The following is a 27051-nucleotide window of genomic DNA, read 5'->3' as shown; positions in this document are numbered from 1 at the left end:
GGGTAGCATTACCCTGATAATACCAAAGTGAGACAAAGACACTACAAGAAAAGAAATTACAGGCCAATATCCCTGACGAATACATGTAAAAATCCTCAAGAAAATGTTAGCAAACCAAATTTAACAATACCTTAAAAGGACCATACGCCATGATCATGTGGGAGTTATTCCAGGGATGCAAAGATGGTTCAACATCCACAAATCAATTAATGTGATACACCACATTAACAAAATGAAGGATAAAAATCATACGATCATCTCAATACACGCAGAAAAAGCATCTGACAAAATTCAACATCCTTTCATGATAAAAACTCAACAAAGCAGGTATGGTGGAACATACCTCAACATAATAAGGACCATATATGACAAGCCCACGGCTATCATCATACTCAATGGTGAAATGCTGAAAGCCTTTCCTCTAAGATCAAGAACGAGACAAAGATGCCCACTCTCACCACTTTCATTCACCACAGCACTGCAAGTCCTAGCCAGAGCAATAAAAGGAATAAAAGAAAGAAAAGGTATCCAAATCAGAAAGAAGTATAATTGCCACTATTTGCAGATGACACGTTATATACAGAAAACCCTAAAGATACCACCAAAAAACTGTTAGAATAAATGAATTCAGTAAAGTTGAAGAATACAAAATCAATCTTCCGAAGTCTGTTGTATTTCTATACACCAACAATGAACTATCAGAAATGAAGAAAACAATCCCATTTACAGTTGCATCAAAAAGAGTAAAATACTAGGGAATAAATTTAAGCAAGGAGGTGAAAGATTTGTACACTGAAAACTAAGACACTGATGGAAGAAACTGAAGACACCACACATAAATGGAAAGATATTTTGTGCTCATGGATCAGAAGAACTAATATTGTTAAAATGTCCACACTACCTAAAGTGATCTACAGAGTCAATGAAATCCCTGTCAAAATTCCAAAGGCATTTTTCACAGAAATAGAAAAAACAATCCCAACATTTGTATGGAACCACAAAAGACTCCAAACAGCCAAAGCAATCTCGAGAAAGAAGAAAAAAGCTGAACGTGCATCACATTTCCTGATTTCAAAATATATGACAAAGCTATCAAAAAAGCACGGTATTAGCATAAAAACAGACACATAGATCAATGGAACAGAATAGAGAGCCCAGAAATAAACCCAAGCATATATGGTCAATGAATTTATAACAAGGGAGCCAAGAATATACAATGGAGAAAGAAGAGTCTTTTCAGTAAACGGTGTTGGGAAAAATGGACAGCCACATGTAAAAGAATAAAACCAGATAGCTATCTTACACCATACACAGAAATTAACTCAAAACGGATTAAAGACTTGAACGACAGATCTAAACTAAAGATCTAAACTAAGCATAAACTAGAAGAACTTCAACAAAGGGGGTAAGCTCCTTGACATCAGTCTTGACAATGATTTTTTAGATTCGACACCAAAAGCAAAAACAAACAAGTGAGACTACATCAAACCAAAAAGCTTCTGCATAGCAAAGAAAACCATCAGCAAAACAAAAAGGCAACCTATGAAACGGCAGAAAATATTTGCAAACCACATATCTGATAAGGGGTTAATATCCAAAATATACAAGGAACTTCTATAACTCAATAGCAATCAATCAATCAATCAATAACCCAATTAATTAAAAAATGGGCAAAGGACCTTAATTTTTCCAAAGAAGACATACAAATGGCCAACAGGTACACAAAAAGGTGCTCACTATCATTAATCATCAGGGAAATGCAAATCAAAACCACAGTGAGACACCACCTCACACCTGTCAGGATGCATATTGTCAAAAAGATACAAATACTGATGAGGATGTGGAGAAAAGGGAACCCTTGTACACTGTTGGTGGGAATGTAAACTAGTATAGTTACTATGGAAAACAGTATGGAGGTTCCTTAAGAAATTAAAAATAGAACTACCATATGATTCAACAATTCCACTTCTGGGTCTATATCCAAAGGAAACAAAATCATTATCTTGAAGAAATAGCTGTATTCCCAGTTCCTAACAGCATTATTCACAACAGCCAAGGTATGAAAATAACCTAAGTGTCCGTCCACAGATAAACAGCCAAAGAAAATGTGATATATATAATATATATATATATATTATATGTGTATATATATATATATATATGCCAGCCCTGGTGCTTTAGTGGTTAAGAATTGGCCCTCTCACCACTGAAGCCTGGGTTCGTTTCCCCATCAGGGACCCACACCAGTCATCTGTTGGTTGTCAGATTGTGGTAGGTGCATGTTGCTGTGACGTTGAAAGTTATGCTACCATTATTTCAAATACCAGCAGGGTCACTCATGGTGGACAGGTTTCATGGAGCTTCCAGACTAAGACAGACTAGGAAGAAGGACCTGGTCACCCACTTACAAAAGATTGGCCATGAAAATCCTATGAATAGCAGCTGAGCATTGTCTGATATAACAATGGAAGGTGAAAGGATGATGCAAAAAGATTGGGCAGGGTTCCACTCTGCTCTACACAGGGTTGCTAGGAGTCAGAATTCACTTGACGGCACCAACAACAATATATACATACACACACAATGAAATACTACTGTTTCAAAAAAGAAGGAAATCCTGTCATTTGCAACAACATGGATGAACCTGGAAGACATCATGCTAAGTGAAAAAAGCCAGACAGAGAAAGACAACTCATGGTATCACTTATACGTGGAATCTAAAAAAAAAAAGTCGAAATCATAGAAACAGAGAGTAGAAAAGTGGTTGCCAGGGGCTAGGGGGTGGGGCAAACAGGGAAAGGTTGAGAAAAGGGTACAAACTTTCAGTTACAAGATGAATAAGGTCTGAGGATCTAATGTATAACATGGTGACTATAGGTGATAGTGACTATAGACTGAATCATATAATTGAAATTTGCTACAAGAGCAGAACTTACCTATTCTGCCCACCAAAAAAGGTAAATATGTGAGGTGGTGAATGTGTTAACTAACTCAATGGGGGGAATCTTTTCACAATATGTAACTATATTAAATCATCACACTGTATACTTTAAATATCTTACAATTTCGTTAATTGTACCTGAATACACCTGGGGGAAAAAACTCTTTATATTACTTCTCTGTGTCTGACTTAACATTTGAATTGTTTCCATCTTGAAACTAACATGAATAATGCTACTATGTACATTTTTGTAAATGTCAAGAGATATATTTTTTTATGGAGTAGTATTGCTGAGTCATCGGGTATTCATATCTTTGACATTAGTAGATTATGCCAAATTGTTTTCCAAAGTGGTTACACCAATGTCCTTTGTCCCCCGCAGCATTTAAGATTTCACACTGCATTATATCAAAATAGTGATTCTTAATGTGTGGCTTGTGGTTACCTGGGGTTTCCCAAGATCCTTTCATGAGGATCATGATTTCGAAACTATTGTCATAATAATAGTAACAAGTTATTTGTCTTTGCTACTGTGTTGGTATTTGCACTGATGGTGCAACAACAGTAAGTAAAAACTGCTGGCATCTCATATCAGTTCAAATCATGGCAGTAGTGGTACCAAACTGGACTAGTGGTCATTGTATTCTTCACCACCACGTGCTCAGAATGAAAAAAAAAGCCAGTTTCACTTAAGAATGTCCTTGAGGAAGCTGTTCGAATTATTAATTTTATTAAATCTTGACTCTCAGTATGTCTTTTTCATATTTGGTGTGACCAAACAGGAAGTACGCATAACGCACTTGTGCTGTATACTGAAGAATAACTGTCGTCTTGAGCAAAAGCACTTGTGTGATTGTTTGAGTTAGGAGTTGAACGAGCTGCTTTATTCACGGAACACCAATTTACTTGCAAGAATGACTGACATGGATATTCAGTTTGGATACTGATGTTTTCTCAAAAATGAATGAAGGGAACCTATCACTGCAAGGAAAACAACTGGCAGCATTTTTTACCAATGATAAAATCTGAGCCACTGTGAGCTTGATAGCTTCCCAATATTTACAGATTTTTTCGATGAGATTAAGAGTGATATTAGTGAATGTAAATGTGTTGACATTTAAAAGATCTGCATAACTAAGAGAATCAATATTTTCCAAATAATAAATGTATGATGCTACAAAATTATGTATGGGTAAAAGATCCACTCAAATTGTAAGCTAGACCAAAGAATTTCAATGTAACAGAGTATGAAAGCATGAAAATATATTTGTTGTAGTATGAACTGGGAAGAGTACTCCAGGCACAAGCAACAGGCAGCAGAGAGATCAGTACATTATGAAAGGAGTATAGAGATCAGCACACTATGAGTATACGAGGACAGATTCTACACTGTAACCAATCTCGAAGAAACTACCACTTGAGTTGCGGATAGTATCAAGAATAGCCACAAGAATCTGAAAAGGTTATTAGAATACTCCTCCTTTTTCCAACTACATATCCATATGAGGCTAGATTTCTGAATACACTTCAACCAAAACAACATATTGCAACAGACTGAATCAGACACAAATAAGAGAATATAGATGTCTTATATTAGTTAGACATTAATGAGATATGCAAACATATAAAACACTAATTTGAGAAAATATATTTATTTTCATAGGACACATTTTATTTATTCTAAAGTATAGTGAGTTTTTATAATTTTAAGTGAAGTAATAAACATTTAAAAATTTTCTCAGCTTTGATTTCTAATATGGCAAATATCAAAAGAATATAACTCACATAAACAAAAGCTCTTCAGGGTCCTCTGTAACTTTTTAGTGTAAAGAGATCTAGGGAACAGCTCTACCAGAACAATCTGTCTCCTCCGACAGGAAACAAAGTGAGCTACTTAACACAATCAAGGCCTTAATAAATAGAAGAAATTATAGGCTGAAGTCTCATAGTCTCCAATATTGAAAACCTGGAATCAAACGTCAAGCCTCTTGCCAGAATAATCTTTATAAAACTAAAATTTTGATTACTCTGAAAACAGTACAAAAATCTCTGATGGTTTTCCCATAGCCTCCCTTGAACTAGCATAAAAGAAACTTCACTTTCTGGCATTTACCTTTCTAAAGCTTTCTTGCTCTAATTCATACTCACATTGTGCACTCTCATCATATTTAACTGCAAATCTTCTTGCTAACCTCTGGGTCTTTGTACATAGTGCATTGCTCCCTCTCTTATCCACATGGCTAATTCTTACTTGTCTTTCAAGATTCAGCTCATAAACCACTTATTCCTGAAGCCTCCTTACTACAGCCTCTTCTAATGCCCACACTCTGCCTAGGCTGGGAGAGATGACCCTCCTATGGACATCCATAATGACCTGTATAAACATGTCATTCATTCATGCAGGCACTGTACTACACCATGGAGACAGAGCAATGAATAACACAGCCCTCTTTGAGAGTTTGCATTGTCAAATGGGGAAGAAAGAAAATGAACATGTAAACTAATAAAGAAACGAGATAATTACAAGCTGGAATTAATGAGTCAGGGACGGGGGGAGTGGGAAAGCAAGTGCTCTGAAGCAGCAACATGCAAGCAGGGACCTGAAGGATAAGAATGTATTTTCTATGCTCTGATTTGGGAAGACTATTCCAGGCACAAGGAACAGCTACTGGAGAGATCAGGAAGCGGGAAGGGGGCTTCACATATTCAAGGAGTAGAAGGCAGGTTACTGTAGCTTGAGAAGATTAAGCACCAGGGAAAGTATTAAAAGATTCAGCTGGAGAGGTAGGCAGGAGTTAGATCATTATAGTGCCTTTATAGATCATGACAAGGAGTTTGGATATTATTTTAAGAACACAAAGTAACCACTGAAATGTTTTAAGCAGAGTTGTAGCATGATGTGTATTATGATTACTGGGGTCTGAGTGGAGAACAGACAAAAGGGGACAAGACTGTAAGTGAGGCGACTGATCACAAGGCAAGAAAAGACAGTGGCTTGAATTAGACAGGTGGGACCGGAAACAGAAACAGGGAGATTGAGGATTTAGTAGACATAAGTCAACAAAATTTACTGATAAATTAGATGTGGGGTTGGGGAAGACGGGCAGAGGAAGCATAAGTTCAAGTTTCACTTCAAGGTGAACTTAAGCAACGGAGTGGATAGCAGTAACTTTTACTGAGACGGGAAAGACTGAAAGAGGAAGAGGCTTTGGAAGACATCAGGAGTTATACTTAAGACATTTTGTGTTGGAATGTATATTAGACATCATAGGAAAAATGTCAAGTAGGCAGCTGCTCCCACAAATCTGGAGCTCAGAAAGACAGGCTTGCGCTGGAGACAAGTTTGCAGTCATCAGCATGTACATGTACACAAAGATTTGGAACTGGGTAAGATTACTGGGGGAGAGATTATAGATTAGTGCTTCCCAATAGGGACGATAATGTTTCCTAGCAAATACTTTGGAAATCTGTAGGGGCATTTAGTGGGTAAGAGTCACGGTTGTCCTGCAATAGTTACAAAGTCCTACTGAACTAAGACTTTCCTTACAATCTCCCAACTTTCTAATGTTCTGCTGGACATTCAAATAGGTGATTGGTGTAAAATTATCAACCAAACTATGCAGATCTGAGCTGCCTGATAAACACAGTCATTACTTTTATCTAGCTTATATATTGGTTTTCAGTTTAATATTTTGTTTGTAAAAGACTTTTGAGCAAAAACATTTGAAAACCACAATGGGTTATGATTTTAGTCTCTCCCACTCTAAAATTCTATGATTCAATTAAGCTTTCCCTGATCATATAAAGTTTATTAGAGCAACACAATTTAACCCAGACTTTCTCTATGCTGTATAAAAGAAAATTTTTGCTAGGTGACTCTGCCATTGGAAGACAGAAAATGCAGAACCAAGAAAAGGGAATCTAAGAACCACCCCCAAATTTTAAAATGTGTGTATCCCAGTGAGTTTCATATCACATCAGGGATCTAAAATCCTCCCTCTTTCTTTGAGGATTTCCAAGAAAATATTAAATAAGCATTTTGAATTGCCATCTAGTTATCTGTTCTCAAAGCAGAACAAATATAGCAGAGTAGTTTCACAATCTCAAGGGAATGAAATAGAAAAACCCACACAAGTCTGACTCTGCCTCCATGTAAAGTATGTAGCAAGGAGACGGTAAGCAGCAGTCAACTGAATAGTGGAAAGGAATATAATTGACAACGGAAAATTTATTTGACCTCCATAGTTACTGAAGCACCCACATCCTATTTTATCTCCTTTTACTCTTTTTCCGCTTTCTACTTTGTCCCCTCACCCCCACATTTTCCCAGAGAGGAAAAGTTAAGAACAGAATGCATAAAGATGAAGCAGGGTACGGAAATCTAAAAGGTCTAAAATCAAAATAGAATGCCATTGCCCTGTTTACCCTAATCTGCAATTTCCTTTAAAGAACATGAAAGAAAGGGAGAGTACTCACCATCTGTAAGCTCCAAATAACCCATGAATGTCCTATTTTCTTTCTTTACCCCAATTAAGGGTTTACGGAGAGGCTATGTCTTTCGTGATACAGATAACAAAGAATCAAAGAAACTTTGAGTTAGATGAGACCTTAATACAACTTCTCTTTTATTTAAAAAAGACCTTAAAATTTAAAAATGTGTTAAAAGCTAAGCCAAATGTCATATAAAACCAGTTTTTGGCAAGACAGTAATAGAATCTAGATTTCTCAGCTTCTAGTACAATCATCTCTCTAATATACCAAGTTGCTTCAATATTTTTCTCCTGTGCAGTAGAAATAACGCTATAGGATTCAAAATGCTTTTTTAAAAAAGTGTATTAACCTCTCCCAAGTGTGGAATTTTGATCCTATAAAACAAAACACAGGAACTAAATCTGTCATACAGTCCCCAAAGATTTGTGGTTTGGTAATTTTATGTTCCCCATCAAGCTGTGTCTTTCTCAAAGGGGACTACTATGTGCCAGAGGAATTGCCCTGGCATGCCAGCAGACTGCATCTCATTTATAAAAACTGAAGCCAAAGGAAACAGGCTCGATAAACTGCATTCTACTTTGCAGGTTATGTTAGAGATTCCTCTATTATTAATAAGTCATATAAGTAGGCTTCTCACTGATCCAGCAATTTCCAATAAGTCCAGTCTATGTTTCCATACTTTCCAATTGCTACAAATATGTGTATCTTGCTGTACACTGGTCTTCTAGTATAAAAATAATCTTTCTTAAAATAAGGATCCAATTACATTCCAGAACACCCACTAATCAGAACACCCACTCTTAGCCCTGAGAAAGGTTTCATTTTGGCAACCATTTGGATCAGGAGCAAAGGAAGTTGTCAGCTCAGACTGTTTGTAAACAGTCTGCTTTCCTGCTGGGCAGTCTGAGAAACTGAGAAGAAACAAGGAAAGAATCAAGAAAAAGGGTTTGGAGTCTGTAAGATGAGAGGGTGAAGCTGGGGCAAAACGAAGGTGAATAAACAACACTGCCTTATGTTTTTCTTTCAGGAGAGAAACACGTTGCAAATTTCCTAAGGTCAAATTTGCTCCCAAATCTGAAGGGGTCAGGGAAAATGTATCAAACATTTGCTTCACAATTATTCAAAAAATATTAATTTTGGCTTACCAGTTGTCAGATTGGGGCTATAAAGATGGATATGATATGGTCCCAGCCCATTAACTACCCTCTCATCCCATTTTCTAGGCCCTTCCATGAGAAGGGAAATCTACTGTCCAGAGTTAAGTTCCTAAACCACTTAGACATATCAACTAAATAAACATTTCATCCCACTTATTGAGATAAAAGAAAAAGAATTTTGGGAGGAGGAGGTGAGAGGGAAATATTTAAGCAGTAAAGGCAAATTTGGAGTATTGCTCATCAAAAAAATTCCCCTTTTAGCCCTTTCTGATCATGAAGCATTGGTTCCAAATCTTTCCTTCATCTTTGATACCCAAAATCTTTCCTGTGCTCCCTCCTTTCCTATTTTTACCATTGCTACCAAGACCTGGTGCAAACTCACTTCATATCTAGATTTTATTCCAATGGCCTACTACCTCCTCCTCTCCTCTCTCTCCTCTTCTGACCTATTCTTGCTGCTTTCACCAAGTCTTTCTCATGCTTAGAAATCCTCACTGGTTCTGCAGTGTGTCCTCTACTCTGCCCTAACCTACCTGCCCTTTTTGGGATTATTTCCCATTTTTCTCCATCAAAGACTCTCAAAACCACAAAAACATATTGACAATACTCGTCCTACCCAACTGATCTTGGGTTCCCCATTTTGCCTTAGTCATTCTTACCCTGAGTGCTTATGCTGCATTTTCCCCCTGGAATACACCTGGCCCTCTCTCGCTGAGAAATAATGCTTTACCAATCTTGTACTATTAAATCATATACTGCTTTATAATGTTATTCACTTTTGTGTGTACCGCTCTCCTCAACTGGAATATAAGCTCCTTCTTGGCAGGGACTATTTCATATTTTTTTAATCCCCCTAAAAGGACTTGGCTAGCACTAAATACAGTAGGCACTCAATAAGTATTTATAAAACAAAACTGCACTAAGCATCTAGAATCCTTATCAAATTTCCTTCTATGAAAGTTAGTCCCTTATCTCCCTCATTTCCTCCCAATATAAAAATTGAATCCAACCAACAATTACTAGACAGCCTATTTTCTTGCAGTTGCTGCATGGAGCAAAGCAAGTTACTGACACCTGGAAAAGAAGGGCTTGGTCATCCTTCACCTCTGGCTGTGGTGCTTAAAGATAAGCTATTATAAGGCATACTGATACAAATTCCATTATTTTGATGTTATTCAAAAATTATCCAAAAAATATTCATATCATTTTTTTGGATCCAAGTGTCTCCTAAAGTTAACAATGCCATGGAATGCTTCAAGGATGACATCCATAAAATAAACGTCCACTTTCGAACAAAAACCCATTCCCCCAAACAATTAAAAGGCACTGGCCCTAAAGACGTAAGCTCAAAAGGCTTTCTACTGTTTATGAAGCAGACATTTTCTTTTCATTTATGAGTATTTAACTGAATTCTAATGTCTGGACTAGCTTCATGTTAAGAAGAAAATCCACTTTGTTTTTTAATAGCAATGGAAACTACCGTTTGAGGAAAAAATAATCCCTTCCATATTAAAAGTTTAAAGGCCTCTAGCAGAGGTGAACTAGCCAACAAAACTATTTCTGGGAAAATACAGGCCAGGAGTAGAGATAATAAAAACAAAAAAATGTGTCCTAGTATTGACATGAATAACTACTTTCTAAATATATGCAGAATCCAACCATATTTTAGGATCTACCATTTCAACTCTGGTCTAAACCACTATCATCCATCCACCTGGATTATAGCATTAAACCCTTAACTGGTTTTTCTTCTTCTATACTTACCCACCTACCATTTATTCTCCATACAGTAGCCAGAATGACCTCATTAAGACATAAGTGATTTATGTTACTCCTTCGCTCAGAACTCTCTAAGGACTTCCCATCTCACTTAGAGTGAAAGTTCGTACAATGGCCTGCAAAGTCCTGTATCAGAGGTTCCTGGTGGGAATGTTTCTGATTATCACAATAATTAGGGAGAAGTATTGGAGTTTAGTGGGTACTACTAAGAGTTTTAAATATCCCATGGAATATTCATATTAAGAATTATGTGAATTTTGTTCTTTCAACATACTCTGAATTTTCCAGAATGCATTCTCCATGTAAATTAAGGGAGGGCTGCACTTTGCTTGGTGTAGAACTCTATCAAGAATTATTCACCATTTCACAAAATCCCATCACCATTAGCCACACTGTTCATGGTATTTGAGTCATCAATATAACACATCTGTTTAAGTCCTAATTTGTAACTCTCAAAGTCAGCAAATCTAATACAAAGGCTACTTGTATTCTAGGCTTGTCAAACCACAGTATTTACATAATGAAATACACTAATTATATTACTTTCATCTTATGTCTTCTTTGCATTAAAGTTGGAAAGATTGTATTATTTTCTTTTTTAAATTAAGTGCATAAAAAGCTCATACTATCTATATTTCATTTCAGGAGAGAAAAGAGATTATTATATTTGTTATAAAAAAGAGTGTTACATCTTCTAAAGTTGAAACATCAGGCCCTATATAATCAGCTCCTACTCCTAACCCCTTATACTTGTCTGACCTCAACTCCCACTATTCTCCCCCTAATTCACTATGGTCCATCCACACTGGCCTTCATGGCTATTTTTGAAAACTTCAGGCAGCTCCAGCCACAGGGCCTTTGTACTTGTTGTTCCTTCTGACTGGACTGTTCTTCCCTCAGTTATCAACATTACTCACTCCCTCACATCCACAGTCATGTTTTGGTTTGAATATCTTCTCAGTGAGGCTTTTCCTGACTACCTAATTTAAACTTCAATCTCTCTCTCTGGCACTCTCTAACCTCTTTATCCTGCTTTACTTTTCTCCACAATACTAATCCCGATCTGTTCTTATTATCTACTATATCACTCTAAAACCTAGAGGCTTCAAACAACAATCTGTTGCTATCTTTCATGATTCTGTGGGTTGCCTGGGTTCAGCTGGGTTGTTCTTGCTTGGGGTCTCTCATGTGGTTACAGACAAATGGCTGCTGGGACTGAAGTCATCTGAAGGCTCAACTGAGCTAGACATCCAAAATGACTTCTTCAACCACAAGTCTGGTGCCTTAGCTGGGATGGTTCAAACAGCTGGGTGCTGGCCAGGAATCTTTGTCTCACCACTTAGCATTCCCATATGACTAGTCTGGGCTAGCTACAAAGCATGGTGGTCTCTTGGCAGTCAGACTTCTTACACAGACGGTGGCATCCCCCAGAGCTTACATTCCAAGACCAAAGGCAGAAACTGAGGTTTATGACCCGGCCAAGGAAGCTTCATTTCTACCTTGCTCTATTGGTTGTACAGACCCAGCCCAAATGAAGAGTAGGAGGGACAACAGAAGGGTATGAACACTGGGGAGCAGAGCACACTAGGGAGCTAGATTTGGAGACAGTTACCACAGTATCTAACATACTATATATTTTACTTATTGTGCCTCCCTTTCTACAAGGATGTAGATTCTCAAGGAAAAAGACTTTTATGTACTTTTTCATCACTATATCCCCAACACATGTTATGGCTATCTTCTCAATATTAATTGGAAAAAAGAATTAATTATTGCATTAGGTAAGTGATGTGTAGCAATGATTCATCTATATGCCTGCTTCTCACCATGGGCCTCTCCTTTCAGGAAATTCTTACCAATTTAACTTTCTGGAAAGGGACCTGGGGTGAATCTGGTCATATTTTGGAAGCAGAGAATGACAGACAAAAGTTGGGGGCAAAAATCAAAGGCAGAAATATCAAAAAGGGTCACAAACTGCTTACTTTGCCCTGTGGCCATCTCTGATCACTCTAGGACCTAGTTTCTCCTGGTCAGAAAACTCTCCTAGCTTACTTATAAAACGTGAACCACGTGTGACATTTAATAATTCTGCATAAATTATTCTGCATAATAACTGTTTTAAAACCCAATTAAATATTTAGTTATTCTATCTACAATTTCACATGTCAGCTTTATCTTATGAATTAAGAAAGATTTCTCGAGGACCAGCTCATTTTAATTTAAAACAATTTCTAATTAAAAATTCTCGACATGACACAACACAAATCTGTGCATACTAGTTTATAACAGAAAAAAATGGAACTGGCTAGTGAATCCTCCTAGTTGGTAGAGGCAGAGCAGCTACGAGTATGGGGAGAAAAGGGTGTTGGTCATGATCACCTAGGTTTCTAAGCCTGTGTCTACATCTGATGTCACAAATTTAAGAGTTTCTCCAGGAGCAGTAGCTTTCAGTAGAAGCATCTGGTAAGCTTTAAAAATTTCCCCATGCCAGACTGTATCCCAGACCAATTAATCTGAATTTCTGGGGGCAGAGCCCAGGCATTCATATTTTTTAATGTTCCTAGATGAATTCAATATGCAGTTGAGATTGAGAATCATTGCCTTAAACTCTCCCTTCTCCTTTACTCCCATCAGTCTCTTCTAAACTAGTAGCGGGCAAAAAAATAAAATGAGAGAAAAAATTTTAATTTATTCAAAAGAAAGCAAAGACAGGGAGGGATGTTTTTGAAAAAGAAAAAGAAAAGACATAAGGAACAAAATAAGATGGTTAAAAATTTCAAATGCATAAGCAATGACAATAAACATTAATGGACTAAATTAAACAGTAAAAACGGAAAAGACTAAGTGATTAAATTTTTAAAGAAATCTGAGCTGTACGCTGTTCCCAAGATACACACTTAAAATATATGACAGATAAAGGCTGATGGTAAAAGGATGGATGACAGTTAAAAAACATGCCAAATACTGACCAAAACCAACTTGGTATGGTTAAATTACTATCAAACAAAATAGATCATAATGCAAAAAGCAGTGCTAGAAAGAGGGCCACTACATAATTAAAGGTTGATTTCACCAAGAAGTGCTCCCAAATTTGTGTATACCCAGTAATAGAGTCTGAAAAACACACAAAGCAAAAACTATGAGAAAATTTGAAAAATATACCACAGGATTTTTAACACAGCAGTTAATGGTGGATAAAGGCTAAATATCAGTAAGAATACTACAGATTTGCATATGTAATTAATAATCTTGTTCTAATACATATATTTTGAAAACCATATTCAATAACTGAAAAATACACTCTTTCCAAAGATACATAGAACATTTATAATACTACAAAAAAATATAAAGTGCCCAGGAATAAATGGAACAAAGATATTCAAGATCTTTATAAAGAAAGTTATTAAACTCTATTGAAAAACACTAAAGAACTCCTAAATATATGAAGTGATATACCTTGTCCAGGATAAGAACACTCAATACTATAAGGACACCAGTTTTTCCAGATTTATCGACAGAATGAACGTTATTCCAATTAAAGGCAAACAGGGTTTTTTGGAGCTTGTCAAGATGATTCATAAGTATATATGGAAGAGAAAAGGATCAAGAAAAGCCAAGAAGGGGGCTGGCCCCGTGGCCGAGTGGTTAAGTTCGCGCGCTCCGCTGCAGGCGGCCCAGTGTTTCGTTAGTTTGAATCCTGGGCACGGACATGGCACTGCTCATCAGACCATGCTGAGGCAGCTTCCCACATGCCACAACTAGAAGAACCCACAACGAAGAATACACAACTATGTACCGGGGGGCTTTGGGGAGAAAAAGGAAAAAATAAAATCTTTAAAAAAAAAAAAAAAAAGGATTCAAAACTGTCTTTAAAAAAAAAAAAAAAGAAAAGCCAAGAAACTCCTAAAATAAGTGGAAGAATTTGCCTTACTACATAGTAACACTTATCAAAGATCTACAGCAATTGAAAGAGTGAGGTAGTGGCACAGGGATATTCTGATAAACCAGTGGAACAGAACAGATGCACAGAAATAGGCAGACACATACATGGAAACGATTTATGACAGAGCTGACAGTTGCAATCAAAGGAAGAGACGTGAACTATTTGATAAATAGTACTTAAATAATTATTCATTTTGGAAAAAAAATTGGACTCTTACATCATATGTAAAACTCAATTCCAAGTAGATTAAAGACATATGTGTAAGGCACAAACTATGAAACTTTTAGGAGATGATACAGGAAGGATTTCTTAAACAAGATACGAAAGCACAAACCATAAAAGACTGAACCTTTGACTACATTAAAATTAAGAACTCTGTTTATCAAAAGATAGTATAAAGAAAGAGACAAAGGCAAGCCACACACTGGGAGAAAAATCTGCAACAATACACTCAATAAAGAATTAATATTATCGAGAATATAAAAACACCAATATGAAAAGACAATACAATAGAAAATATTATAGAAGAGGAAACGAGTGGCCAACAACCACAGAAAAGATTCTCCATATCAATAGTTATCAGAGAAAAGCAAATTAAAATCACATCAAGATCCCATTTTATATCCATGATTGAAAAAATTTTAGAAGACTTAAAATACCAGGTGTTGCCAAGAATGTGGTACAGCACACCCTACTGGCGGGAGTTTAAATTTATTCTTCCCTTCAAGTAAAAATTTGGATTTACCTAGAAAAGCTGAAGCTATGAATGTGCACTTCCATTATTTTGTATACATCCTTGAAGGCATACTTCAATCACCCAGAGGGCCTTAAAAATACTAATTCTTGAGTCCTATTTCCCAGAGATTCTGATTTAAACGGAACACAATATTGAGCAAAAAAAAAAAAAACAAAAAAAAACTCATCAAAGAAGAATAGTATGATTCTATCTGCATAAGTTGAAAACCATGCAAAACAAAACAGTGTTTTGCCTAGGGGTACATCCATGTGGTAAAACTAATTTTTTAAAAGCATGGGAATAACAAACACAAAATCGGCATAGTGGGGGAAGGGAGGACACTGGAATGGGGGAAGGCACAAAAGTGGGGAATCAAAGATATTAATACTATTTCTTAAGTTTAGTAGTGGGTACCGGTGCATGCCTTGTACTGCCTACATAGCTTATATTACTTGATATCGATACAATATTTAATAAAAATGAGTTAAGTATTACTAATGGTTTATTTATACAAAAAAGAGCATTACTCATAGTTCTTGCTAACAGTAGGCTATCAGTAAATGCTGTTATTCTCCTTATTCCAAGAAAATGAAAGGTTGTCTTGGAAGAGTGGCCAAAAAGAAAAGGCAAAGATGCTTTACTTTATTGTGGAGCTCATCCTTAACAGTTGTCTGTTACCTAATAAAGAGTCTTCTTTAACCTCAGAACTTTAGTCAAAGTTTTGCTGTCTTTCCTCAAAAGCCAACTTTAGGAGCCAGTGTGGTGTGTACAAACAGCACTTACTTTACACCCAAAGAGATCTTGTTGAAACTACAACTCTGTCCCTTACTGTGTGGCTTCTGATAAGTTCTACTATCCAAGCCTAGTTTCTTCATGTAAAAAAAAGATAATTCATTCAACAAATATTTATGGAGCACCTACCACGTGCCAAGTATTATACAACAATGTACAAGAAACACATGGTTTCTGGCCTCTTGTAGGCAAATTAATTCCTATTTCAAAAGACTGCTGAAAAGATTATATAATACATATGAGGGAACTTGACATGGTGCCTGTAATATACTTGGTATTCAATAAATGCTATTTCTCTTTCCTTTTCTGCTTGGATTACTAAAAGTTAATAAAATGAATCATTCCTTTTAGAAACCCTGTTTAATGGTCTAATGTTATAAGAAAACACCAGTGAAATAACATATATGACAGTAAAGTACTATTCAAATATTAGTTGACAACATATTAATGTCAGATGTTGCTATTAGTTTGATCTATCCTCAGGTTAAAACGCTGGCATCTGAATTAAATTAAAACTATTTTAAAATTATGAACCCAAGCCTAACTGGATTCAGATTTCACAGTATAATTTTTATACTTGTAATGATTTCACTTAAAATGTATCCTTGTAATATCTGCAATTTGCTTTTAATATGGCTAGCTTTCAAGTGCACATTATTTTGGTGGCATTTATTATTGCAGGATTTTGTTTTTCCTATTTAAAAATATCTTGCAAATGCATGTTGCTGAGAGGCAAAATGGAAATAACTTTGTAAGTCAAACAGCACTAGCATAGTACTTTTCACAAAAAAGGGGACTTAACAAATATTTACAAGATGAATCAAATAGAGCAATTTTAGTCCAGTTGCGTGGCTGACGGGATTAGATCATTTTAAGAATGTACTCCACTCAGCGGATATCACAGGTTGGAAGAAACAGCTCAGTCTTCTGAATAGGAAGCAGCAGCAGGCTGCATCAGGTCACAATCTGAGGGAATTTTTTTTACCATTATGTTAATTCACAAGATCCTCGCTTCAAATGGAGGCAGCAAAAACCCAATATCGGGGGGAGCACACCAGCTTCTCAGGTCAGTTCTCTCCTCAGTGCCCCTGAAAACAGATTTGCTTCTCTTAATCTAGTGTGGCATTTTCTTTCTTTCCCTTTTTTAAATTAGTTTCTTTTTAATTGAGAAAGTCAATTAAAGAAAGTCTGACAGCTGATTCCTAAGAAACAGCACCCCTATGTATTGCTGACGGAAATCACAGATGGTATAAACTCCAGAGAGAAACAGGTGACAGTGACTGCCTGTGGGAAGGAGAACTGGGCAGCTGCGAGTCAGAGGTGGAAGGGAAACTGACTTTTTACTTTATGTGCCTTTGCAACTTTTGAATTGTGTACTTTTTACATATGTTATCTTTTTCTTTTTTAAGTAATACATGCATATGATAAAAAATTCAAATATAGAACAGTAGGCCCCATGCTCAGGGGCAAACATTATCACGAGTGTCTTATCTATCTTCTTGGATATATCCTAGGCATTTTTCATTTGCAGAAAAAACCAGACCTCCTTAAAAGAAATAGACACCCTCAACAGAAAAGAAAATGACTAGTCTTAAGACTAAAAGTTCTGCAAAGCTAAAAGAGCCCACAGAAAATAACAACCCACAGGTATCCACATGTCCCACCATCATCAAGGAGCGTGGAGGACACAGTTCCTTCCCATATGGAGCTTAGAGTCTAGAAACAAAATTGATGTCAAAAAACCATTAAAGAACTGACTGTTAAAATAGGCAATAGCAACTGAACACAAGTACAATAGGGGTTGGAAGAAGGAAAAGATTACTGTTAGATGAAAGAGTTGTTTTGAGAAGAGGTTTGACCTGGCTTAGCCCTCATACCATCTGAAAAGTTTAAAAGAAACAGGTAAGAGTATTAAAAAGCGAAAACATCAAGCAGAATAAAAATGATGTGTGCCATATGTAACTTAGTCATAGAAATTTACAAGCATCAAAATTTCCGAAGTCCAATAACGTCTCATTACCATTTCTAGAATGCACAACAGTTTGGAAAAGAGAAACTTTTGATGCTTACATCAGGCTTCTCCTGCATATTAAGTTTTCCTTATTTTTGAATAGCAACTTAAAAGTTTCCATACATGTCATTGTCACATTTTACAAGTGAGCAAACTGAGGATTATGGTGGTAAAAAGTAGTCCAAAAGCGATTAGCATTTTTTTAAAACCCTCTCTTCTGGAATGACAGTGTGGGGAGTTCTGCAGACTCACTCCTTGGTGAAACTGGTGAAAGTTACAGAATAAAAGACAAACAAAAAACCCGACCTCCCCTCCAGCCATTTAAAGTCTTTGGAAATGGCTGTAAGGGCAAACAGCAAGTGAAGAAACATCTATTCAAGAAAATCTACTAAAACTTGGTAGGGAATGTCTTTGGCGTTTCAATGACAACCCACTCCTTCCCTTCCCCATTGCAGCTCAGCATGACAGAAACTCCACTCCAGACTGATACAGCCAAGGACACAGGGCTCTCCTGACACCCAGCTCCCAGCCAGAGGACTGTCTTAGCAGGAGAGGCAGCATGCCAGCATTTCTCATCCTGCCCACAGCCACTTGTTCCTGAAGCTAAGTTCTGGGCAAGGAGGGCCGAGAGGTGGGGGCTCCCTTCTTTTGCCCAGTCCCTGCTCATGGGACAGAGGCTCTGCCTTGGGCGAGGCACTGCTGAGAAGACTAGGCCCTGATTCTCCTGCTCCAGCTCATGGGGTGGGGGGTTCCACACTGGGAGAGGCAAACTGAGGAGGTGTGGGGCCGCAGCCACCTACTCAACTGAGCACTCAGCTCCTACACTGGGCTGTCACTGTGAAGCAAGGATCTGCCTCGAGTAGCAGAGCCTTGGTTCAGAGATTTTGCCTAGCGGTTGAAGCAGGCCATAAAACAGACTTCCAAATTTCTCCCCAAAGGAACTGACTTCATTTGCAATAGAGTGTGGAGAAGTCCAAACCTAAGGGTACTCCTGAAAACGGTGGTTGAGGTGAAAAGTCAACTGGGAGGAGCTTGACAGATTCGCTGGAGCTGAGGGCTAAACCATAGATCTGCTGGCTTGCTGAAGAGAAATTGGGAAAGAGACAGCTGTGAAGAAACCTTTTGGGGATCAGAATAAATTTCAAACACTGACCTCGGGGAGTATAACTTTAAAGGAACCTGAATTTGAACAGATCAGTCTGTGAAGCAATTTATGCCCTGAAACACTGTTGAAAACACTAAAGGAATCAGCCTGCAATTAGTGAAGTTTGAGAGCTGAGTGTGATCTGGGAAAGAGACAGTCAAACAGAGCCCTGCCAGAATCAATGCCATCTCTGGGGGGCATACTCAAGGGGGCAACATCAGAGGATTCACACTGCTGGGGTCGGGGAGGGAGAAGGATAGACTTGTATCTAGAATAAATAAAGAACATCTGTAACTCAACACAAAAAAACACGCCAATTAAAAAAATGGGCAAAGGACTTAAATGGACATTTCTCCAAAGAAGATAGACAAATGGCCAATAGGCACACAAAAAGATGCTCAACATCCTTAGTCACTAGGGAAGTGCAAATCAAAACCACAACGAGATATCACTTCATATCCATTAGGAAGGCTACAACCAAAGAAACTGAAAATGACAACTATCAGTGGTGAAAGTGGAATCCTCATACATTGCTGGTGGAAATGCAACATGGTGCAGCCACTTTGAAAATAATTTCACAGTTCCTCAATAAGTTAAACATAGAATAACCATATGACCCAGCCGTTCTACTCCTGGGTATATACTCAAAAGAACTGAAGACAGGTGTTCAAAACAAAAACTTGTACACAAATGTTCATAGCAGCATTATCCACAAGAGCTAAAGGTGGAAACAACCCAGTGTCCATCAATGAAGGAACGGTTAAACTGTGGTATATCCATACAACCGATTATTCAGTAATAAAAAGAAATGAAATTCTGATATGTTACTATAGAAGCCAGATACAAAAGGCCACATATTGTATGATTTCATTTATATGAAATATCCAGGACAGGGAAATCCATAGAGATAAAAAAGAAGATTAGAGGTCACTAAGGGCTGGGGGTAAGGGGTAGGGGGAGTTTCTGCTATAGAATTTCTGTTGGAGTGATGAAAAAGTCTGGGAAACGGATAGTGGTGATGGTTGTACAACACGGTGAATATAATTAATGGTACTGTACACTTAAAAAGGGTAAACTTTATATATATTTTTTACCGCAATAATAAAAATAAAGAAAACCAACTTAATGCTTCAGTACACAGTATAAGATTCAGCATGAGAATCTCAGTATGAGAGTCCCCAGGGAATGAGATTCAGATATAAAATTACACAAGTCTTCTTGGGCCACGTTTAAAAGGCTTACACTTTCAGTTTATTCTTCATTTTAAAAAGCATTTAAATGTATAAATTCTAGATTTGAATAGTGTTCCTATTATATGAAGTGCTATTCTTAGATTTTCTCAGCCTAATTTAATTTCATAATGTGTGACCATTTATTTATCACACTTTGGCATAGAAAAATTGTAATTAAAAGCTTAAATGTGAATTACACATTTACATATAAATTGTAAATGTTCAAAAGCAAAAGAAAACCCACAGTGAGGTACTACTTCACCCCCTCTGGTATGGCTATGATAAAATAAGAAGGACAATAATAATTGTTGGCAACGATGTGGAGAAATTGGAACCCTCATACATTACTAGTGGGAATGTAAAATGGTGCAGCCACTTTGGAAAATGGTTTGGCAGTTTCTCCAAATATTAAACATAGAGTTACCATATGACCCAGCAATTCCACCTAAGAGAAATGAAATCATATGCTCATTCAAATGTTTTCCCACATGTTCACAGTAGCATTATTCGTAATAGCCACAAGATGGAAACAATCCAAATATCCATCAACTGCCAAATGGATAAACAAAACGTTGTACATCTACACAATAGAATACTAGTCAGACAGAAAAAGGAATGAAGTACTGATACATGCTACAACACAGATGAACCTCAAAAACTTTGTGTTAGGTGAGAGAAGGCAGGCACACAAGGCCCTCCGTTGAATGATTCCATTTATATGAAATGTTCCAGAAGAAGGAAATTTATAGAGAATAGTTTAGTGATTACCTAGAGTTGGGGGTGGGAATGGGAAGGGACTGCTAATGGATGTCGGGTTTCATTTTGGGGTGATGAAAACACTCTAAAATTAGATTGTGGCAATGGTTGCACAACTCTGTGAATACACTAAAAACCATGGAACTGTAAACTTTAGGTGGGTGAATTTTATGGTATGTAAAGCATATCTCAATAAAGTTGTTTTTAAAAAAACTGTTCTACTTTCTCATGCCCATAACTATCCAACTTTATTTTCTTATGATTTCTATCCAATTTATTTTCTCGGATTCACCAATATGAACTTTCTAATCTGGATGGACAGATTAGAAGGAAGTGAAGACCCCACGCTCGTTTCAATTGCTTGACTCTGCTCACATTGTTCCCTACCTGGAATACTGTCACCAGGGTGCAGTCAAGTCACATATTTATTTTGAAGATATTTCTGACCAAGTCAATCCTTACAGAACTAATTTTTCTTGCCAATCTTTCTTTTTTCTTTCTCCCCAAAGCCCCCCAGTACATAGTTGCACATTTTAATTGTGGGTCCTTCTAGTTGTGGCATGTAGGACACCACCTCAGTGTGGCCTGATGAGCAGTAGCATGTTCGCGCCCAGGATCTGAACCAGCAAAACCCTGGGCCGCTGAAGTGCAGGGCGCAAACTTGACCACTCGGCCACGGGGCCAGCCCCTAATTTTTCTTTAGATTCCATACCACTTATAACTGGTAACAGTGTACCCTCAAATACATACATAAAGCAGTTTCACCTTATTCCCCATCAACATCTAGTTTTTGCCACAATCTCTTAATTCTTGTCTTTAATCTCTTTCATCTTCTAGAAGATTAATTATTCCAGAATTGTAAAGACCAAACATAATCATGGGAACTCAGCTAGGGCCTTAAGACAAGGAGGAAAAAGTGTACAATCAAGGAATTCTGTAGGATCAGTAACATCAGAGTGAATGAAAAGCGTGCTCCTCCCTCTATTAACCCTTCCCAACTCACCAGCTTTACAGGCCAGAACCTCAGCCACATCTCTATATCCCCATAACATTTAGCACAGCATCTTGAACAGATGGTACCAAATACCTGCTGAATAACAAGTGAATGCCTTGAATGCAACTTCCTATATATGTATTCAGTAGTCCCCAAACCTTAACAAATATCCAAAGTCTTAAAGTAGGAAATGGAAATGAGGAAGAACAAAGCTAACATGACGGGACATGCATTCACTTCTCAACACAAGTACATGATCTTACTGTGCATCTCAAGGTGGCCTCTTACTGCTGCCCTCAAACCTTAATGTGTATCAGGCATTCTTACCTTTAAAAAGTTATTAACACTTCATTGCTGTTAGAGCAAAAAAGAGTACTATTAAGAGAAGCAAGAATTTAAATATGAAACTCCACTTCCTCCTAACAGTGGGGTGTCCAGATTCAAACCCCTATGCCTCTACAAGCAGTCAGGAGGAAGTTAATTAACACAACGAAGGACAGAGGTGTGTGAGGCAAGAATAAGAAGGAACACTATTTCAAAGGACAGAGCGTTGGCAGGGGCAGAAGACAAGTCTTAGGAGCCGAACTTCTGAAAGTAACAAAGACAGTGCATCACAGCACAAAAGCCACACGTTGCCGAAACATGATCTAGTCCCAGACTGCAGGAGCCTAAGATCAATGAATTCAAGAGTATCTCTTTCTGGTACTCTGAACAGGCAAATCTAATTCCACTATATAAAATCCCTCAACCTGGCCCCTGAAATACGAGGAACGTAGAACACTTCTCATTTGTTTAGCTTCAGAAATATATATTTTTTTCCTTTCCTACATATTTATACTATTCCAATAACTTGTCTTACATTGTTTAGAGTCCAAAATACACACATTATAATTATTCATACTTGCTTAAGGGATTTCCCTGACAGCAAAAGTTATCTCCAAATTATCATTATTTGTTAGATTCTTTTTTGTACTTGTTTAATTTGGGTCTCTTTAATAAGTCCCCTCTTATTTGTAAAGGCTCCTTTAAATTACATTTTTCCTTCCCTGTCATTTACTTTTTAATATTCAGTGATTTAGAATAAGGGATTATGAAATGTATTTAAGGTGGTTAATTCTTCTTTACCTCAACATTCAGAAGACTATTAAGGTACAAAGAGAAAATAAACAACATGAACACTTAGAAGAGAATGTTTTTTCCAATTTTACATTGTTATTTTATTATTTGCTGCCTTCTTTGAACTCATATATACAGATGCTACCATTCTCACTTTCAACATTAACAAAGCATTTTTATTCTGCTTTTTGCAGAAGGCTATCATCAAGATTTCTTCAAGCTACATAGGAAGAAAGACAGCATTTGATTATTATTTTGAGTAATGACTTCAACATATCAGGACAAGTCTTCCTGGTGAATACTTTGTTCAATAATATGAAGAGGAAGCATCATTACCAAGAGTCAGATGTTCTGAACTAAAGAGAGCAACTATATACAGGTCTTGTCACTTGATGGAATCACTCAAATGTATAAATAAGAATCTTGACTTCTTAGAGATAAACAAATCAGTGAATAAATGAAAGAAATACAAAAAGCACCACTCATCAACATACATTTCTCTTTGTCCATTACTATACTACTGGCCAATGATTTTAAACAGGCTGTCGAATTGGTAAACGAAAGGCTTTCAACTGCCTAAAGTAAGAAAAACTGGTAACTTTCAAATTACCTGCAACAAGGGCAGACTGACGGTACCCGGCACACACTAGGAACTCAAAACACGATGCCGAACAAAGACTCAAAATAAGGGCCTTCATGAGGTGCACAGAACATAAATCATTTCTTACGAAAGAAGTATTTCTTAAAGACTTCGAAAAAGAACATATTCACACGCATACTTCTGTTATTTTAATTTATCTTTTAAACCATGACATATCTAAAAATATTAACTGGAGGCTGAATTTGCACAAAAGATACCTTAGAATCTTTATTAATCGCTTCCAATTTCTCTAGTTCACCAATTTACAGTTATATAAGAAAAGCAAATGGAGCACTAAATTAAAAATCCACTCCTTTTAGTAACAATGTAAGTAATACAGCTGGTAGGACAGGAAATCAGAGAAGTTTGAGAATTTTCTGTATGTTTTTCAAGGACTACTATTGATAAAATTTAAGGTTCTGGTCATGGTCTATCCACACAACTCTTCCTAAATTTAAAGCAAACCCTTAAACACAAAGTATCAGAGACCAATATATCCCCCAGATGGGGAGCACAACTTACTTCAACTTGAAAAAGTTCTCCAGCTCCCTCACAGTCATTGGATGTGATTATTGGAGTATGAATGTGCACAAAGCCACTGTCCTAGAAGAAAAAGAAAAGCCTTTTTTTTTCCAGTACATTTGTATACGAAACAATGCCAAGAACATACACCTTATTACACTACTAAAATAGCACTGAGAATGCCACATCAAATCCCTCCCTAACCTCCCAAATAAAACCACTGAAATATCAAGTTGAATGTTTTACTGTGCACAGAAGCACAAAGAATTTTAAATCAGGAACTGGCTTAGACATTATCTAGTCTGATCTCATTTCAAAGATAAGGAAATTGAGGCCCAGAGAGATTTAATGAATTGCTGAAAGTCACATAACTAGTCCATGGCAGAGCCAGGACAAAACCTAGGTCTTCAAGGTCTCTCTCTGGTGCTAGGTCTTCCTCCCACTTCTCTAACGTACTGGCAGTGAATTAACACACACACACAAAGACACACACCCACACTCACTCAAGGCTAACGCATGATGATGTTGCCCACATTGCTAAGGGAATACAAAGTGATCAATATGAAGTTCAGTTATTTTGGAATGAGACCCTCAATGGTAACAAACCACCAAAAAGGAGAAAAAATAGGTTGACAAATAGGGACCGAAGAAATAAACAGCGAAAGAGGCAGAAAGGATTCTTAGGAAGTCTGTCATTTAAGTGATGACACAGTACACTGCACATGGCACAAGCAGTGTGCCTCCTTTGCCTCAAGGAAGACTCTGAGCAGCAGATCCATCCATTACTAAGGCGCCCACTTGCAATTCTTCCGCTCCGAAGTCTGAGACTATTTCCATTAGTGAACCACAAAAGCTGTTGATAGTAGGATTGAAATAACCCAGCAACCTCAAGGTTATACTTCTTTCATTTTGACTATGGATGTAGGCAAAAGGTTACAGTCAGCATAAATGTTGCAGGGTGGGGGTGGAGGTAGCTAAAGTGAACTTTTGCTGCAAAGGCAGAACAGTACTATGTTTAATGCAAAAATTTTGGTCTTGAAATCAATACAGTAAATTCATATACACACATCTAATTTCTGCTAAATTCTGCCTATCGCTGGTGGAACATAAAACGTCTCAGTGCGTTACCAGGGGCCTCCCAAATTTGCCCCTTCCTTCCTAAAAAGGTTGAATTCAAGTGTTCTGGCTACAGTACAAAGTATCCAATCAACAACTTGCCTTATGATATAGACTGATTAAATATTCAAGCTATAAACTAAGTCTCAGAAAGTACTCAAATATGTACTTAATCTGGAAGCAACTTGCCTAGAGGTGCTGCACAGAGCACATTACAGAGAACGTATGAAATATAATCAATAACATTACTGCGTAAAATTTTTATCTCCTAGCAGCCGAGAATTATGGACATGAATCATTTATTCCACATGAATGCAGGCAACTATGAGCATGAGTGCAGTAAACAAAGAAAGGAAGTGAAAAATCCAAAGGAAATGAGGGTGGCGAGGGGGAGGGGGGAGGGAGGAGAAAATTTAACGGCTAAATATAATCGCCCAAGTTAGAGCTGGTCAAGTGCCACAAGAAACAACACTCAATCTTACGAAAATAACTTTATGGGATATTTTTTTTTTAAATCGCTCAAGTAGTGGGAATTATTTTTAATACTCAACTAATGTTAAATCTTTCAAAAGGGGGCATCAGATTTTTAAGCCTTAATGCCACTAGCAAGGCTTATCGTATCTAAATCTTTAACATTACCACCAAAAGCTATAAAGGAGAGAGTACAAAGGAAGAATAATAAAGCAGTGAGAACAAAGTTCAAAAAGGAAAAAGTAGGCAGGGAAGTAGAAAGATAAAAAGGAAAATAAACACCAAGAAGTGGAGGAGTACTGTGAGTAGGTGCCTCCAGTGGGGCACCAGCTCAGGGACTTATCCCATCCCACAGCAACGGGCTTCCTATTAGAGATATGAAGGCCAGGTGGGGCAAAATATAAAAGCACACACTTTCATTCAATTTTTCAGATTCCACCCACCACCTCTAAATATCTAAATATTTTGATGGAAAAACATTCTAGATATTTTATAAGGCACTGAGCATCCGAAAATTACAAAATTCACATACTAAGGCCCATACATGTCAAAGACATGTTGTATATTTTTCTCTCACACACACCCAAAATAAGTATCATTATTTAATCAGAATCAACAAAAAAAGAAATGTGACAGGAGTTGCTAGCCACAGGCACACCACTGGCAACAAAAAGCGCCAGCAAGAGGAGACCAAAAAAATCTATAAAAAGCAATAACAGGAACCCAAAGGCACAGCAGTCTGGGGTCATTCAACACTGTGGCAAAGAATACTCCACATGGTGACGGACTCTGAAGACACTGCCATATAGAAGAGGGCAAAATCTGATGCTTAAAGGAAGCAACTTGACTCATCAAGAAAGGGTGAACCCTTCTCTACGGGCCAACTTAGGAAGCCAGGGAAGTATATAATACAGTTTAGGATAATTTCCATGGAAATTTAGAAAAAATTAAGAGAGAATCCTCAGTTATTTTTGAAACTCATTTCTTTTAAATAACCCATTCCTTGAGGATCTAGATAGCCAAGTTTCACTACATAGCAAATGCATCAATTTTATGAGCAAACCAACTTATACACAAAACATTTTTGATACTCAACCCAAAAAATAACTCTAGATCGTTAAAGTATCCTAACTAAAAGTTACTGCTGAAGTTTCTACTTTTTCTCACATTTCTATATTTTTATTGATGGATTTGAAATTTATGAACATTT

At 37.2% G+C, this 27051-nt stretch overlaps 1 protein-coding gene across 6 annotated transcripts in view; it reads right to left on the bottom strand.

Annotated features, from left to right (window-relative positions):
* Window positions 1-27051, bottom strand: part of NARS2 (asparaginyl-tRNA synthetase 2, mitochondrial) — a 102364-nt gene that overhangs the window by 63271 nt on the left and 12042 nt on the right. For 4 of the 6 annotated variants that reach the window (XM_014859658.3, XM_044752480.2, XM_070490579.1 and 1 more), the window contains exon 5: window positions 24255-24335. The exons of the other annotated variants lie outside the window; for them this stretch is intronic. In XM_014859658.3, coding sequence (XP_014715144.1) covers window positions 24255-24335 — 81 coding nt within the window. The remainder of the gene's footprint in view (window positions 1-24254; window positions 24336-27051) is intronic. 6 annotated transcript variants of the gene reach the window in all.

The sequence above is a fragment of the Equus asinus genome, chromosome 20, assembly GCF_041296235.1.
Source record: "Equus asinus isolate D_3611 breed Donkey chromosome 20, EquAss-T2T_v2, whole genome shotgun sequence".
Taxonomy (NCBI): domain Eukaryota; kingdom Metazoa; phylum Chordata; class Mammalia; order Perissodactyla; family Equidae; genus Equus; species Equus asinus.
The sequence above is the reverse complement of the archived record's forward strand: the minus strand, read 5'-3'. Positions and strand labels throughout refer to the sequence as shown.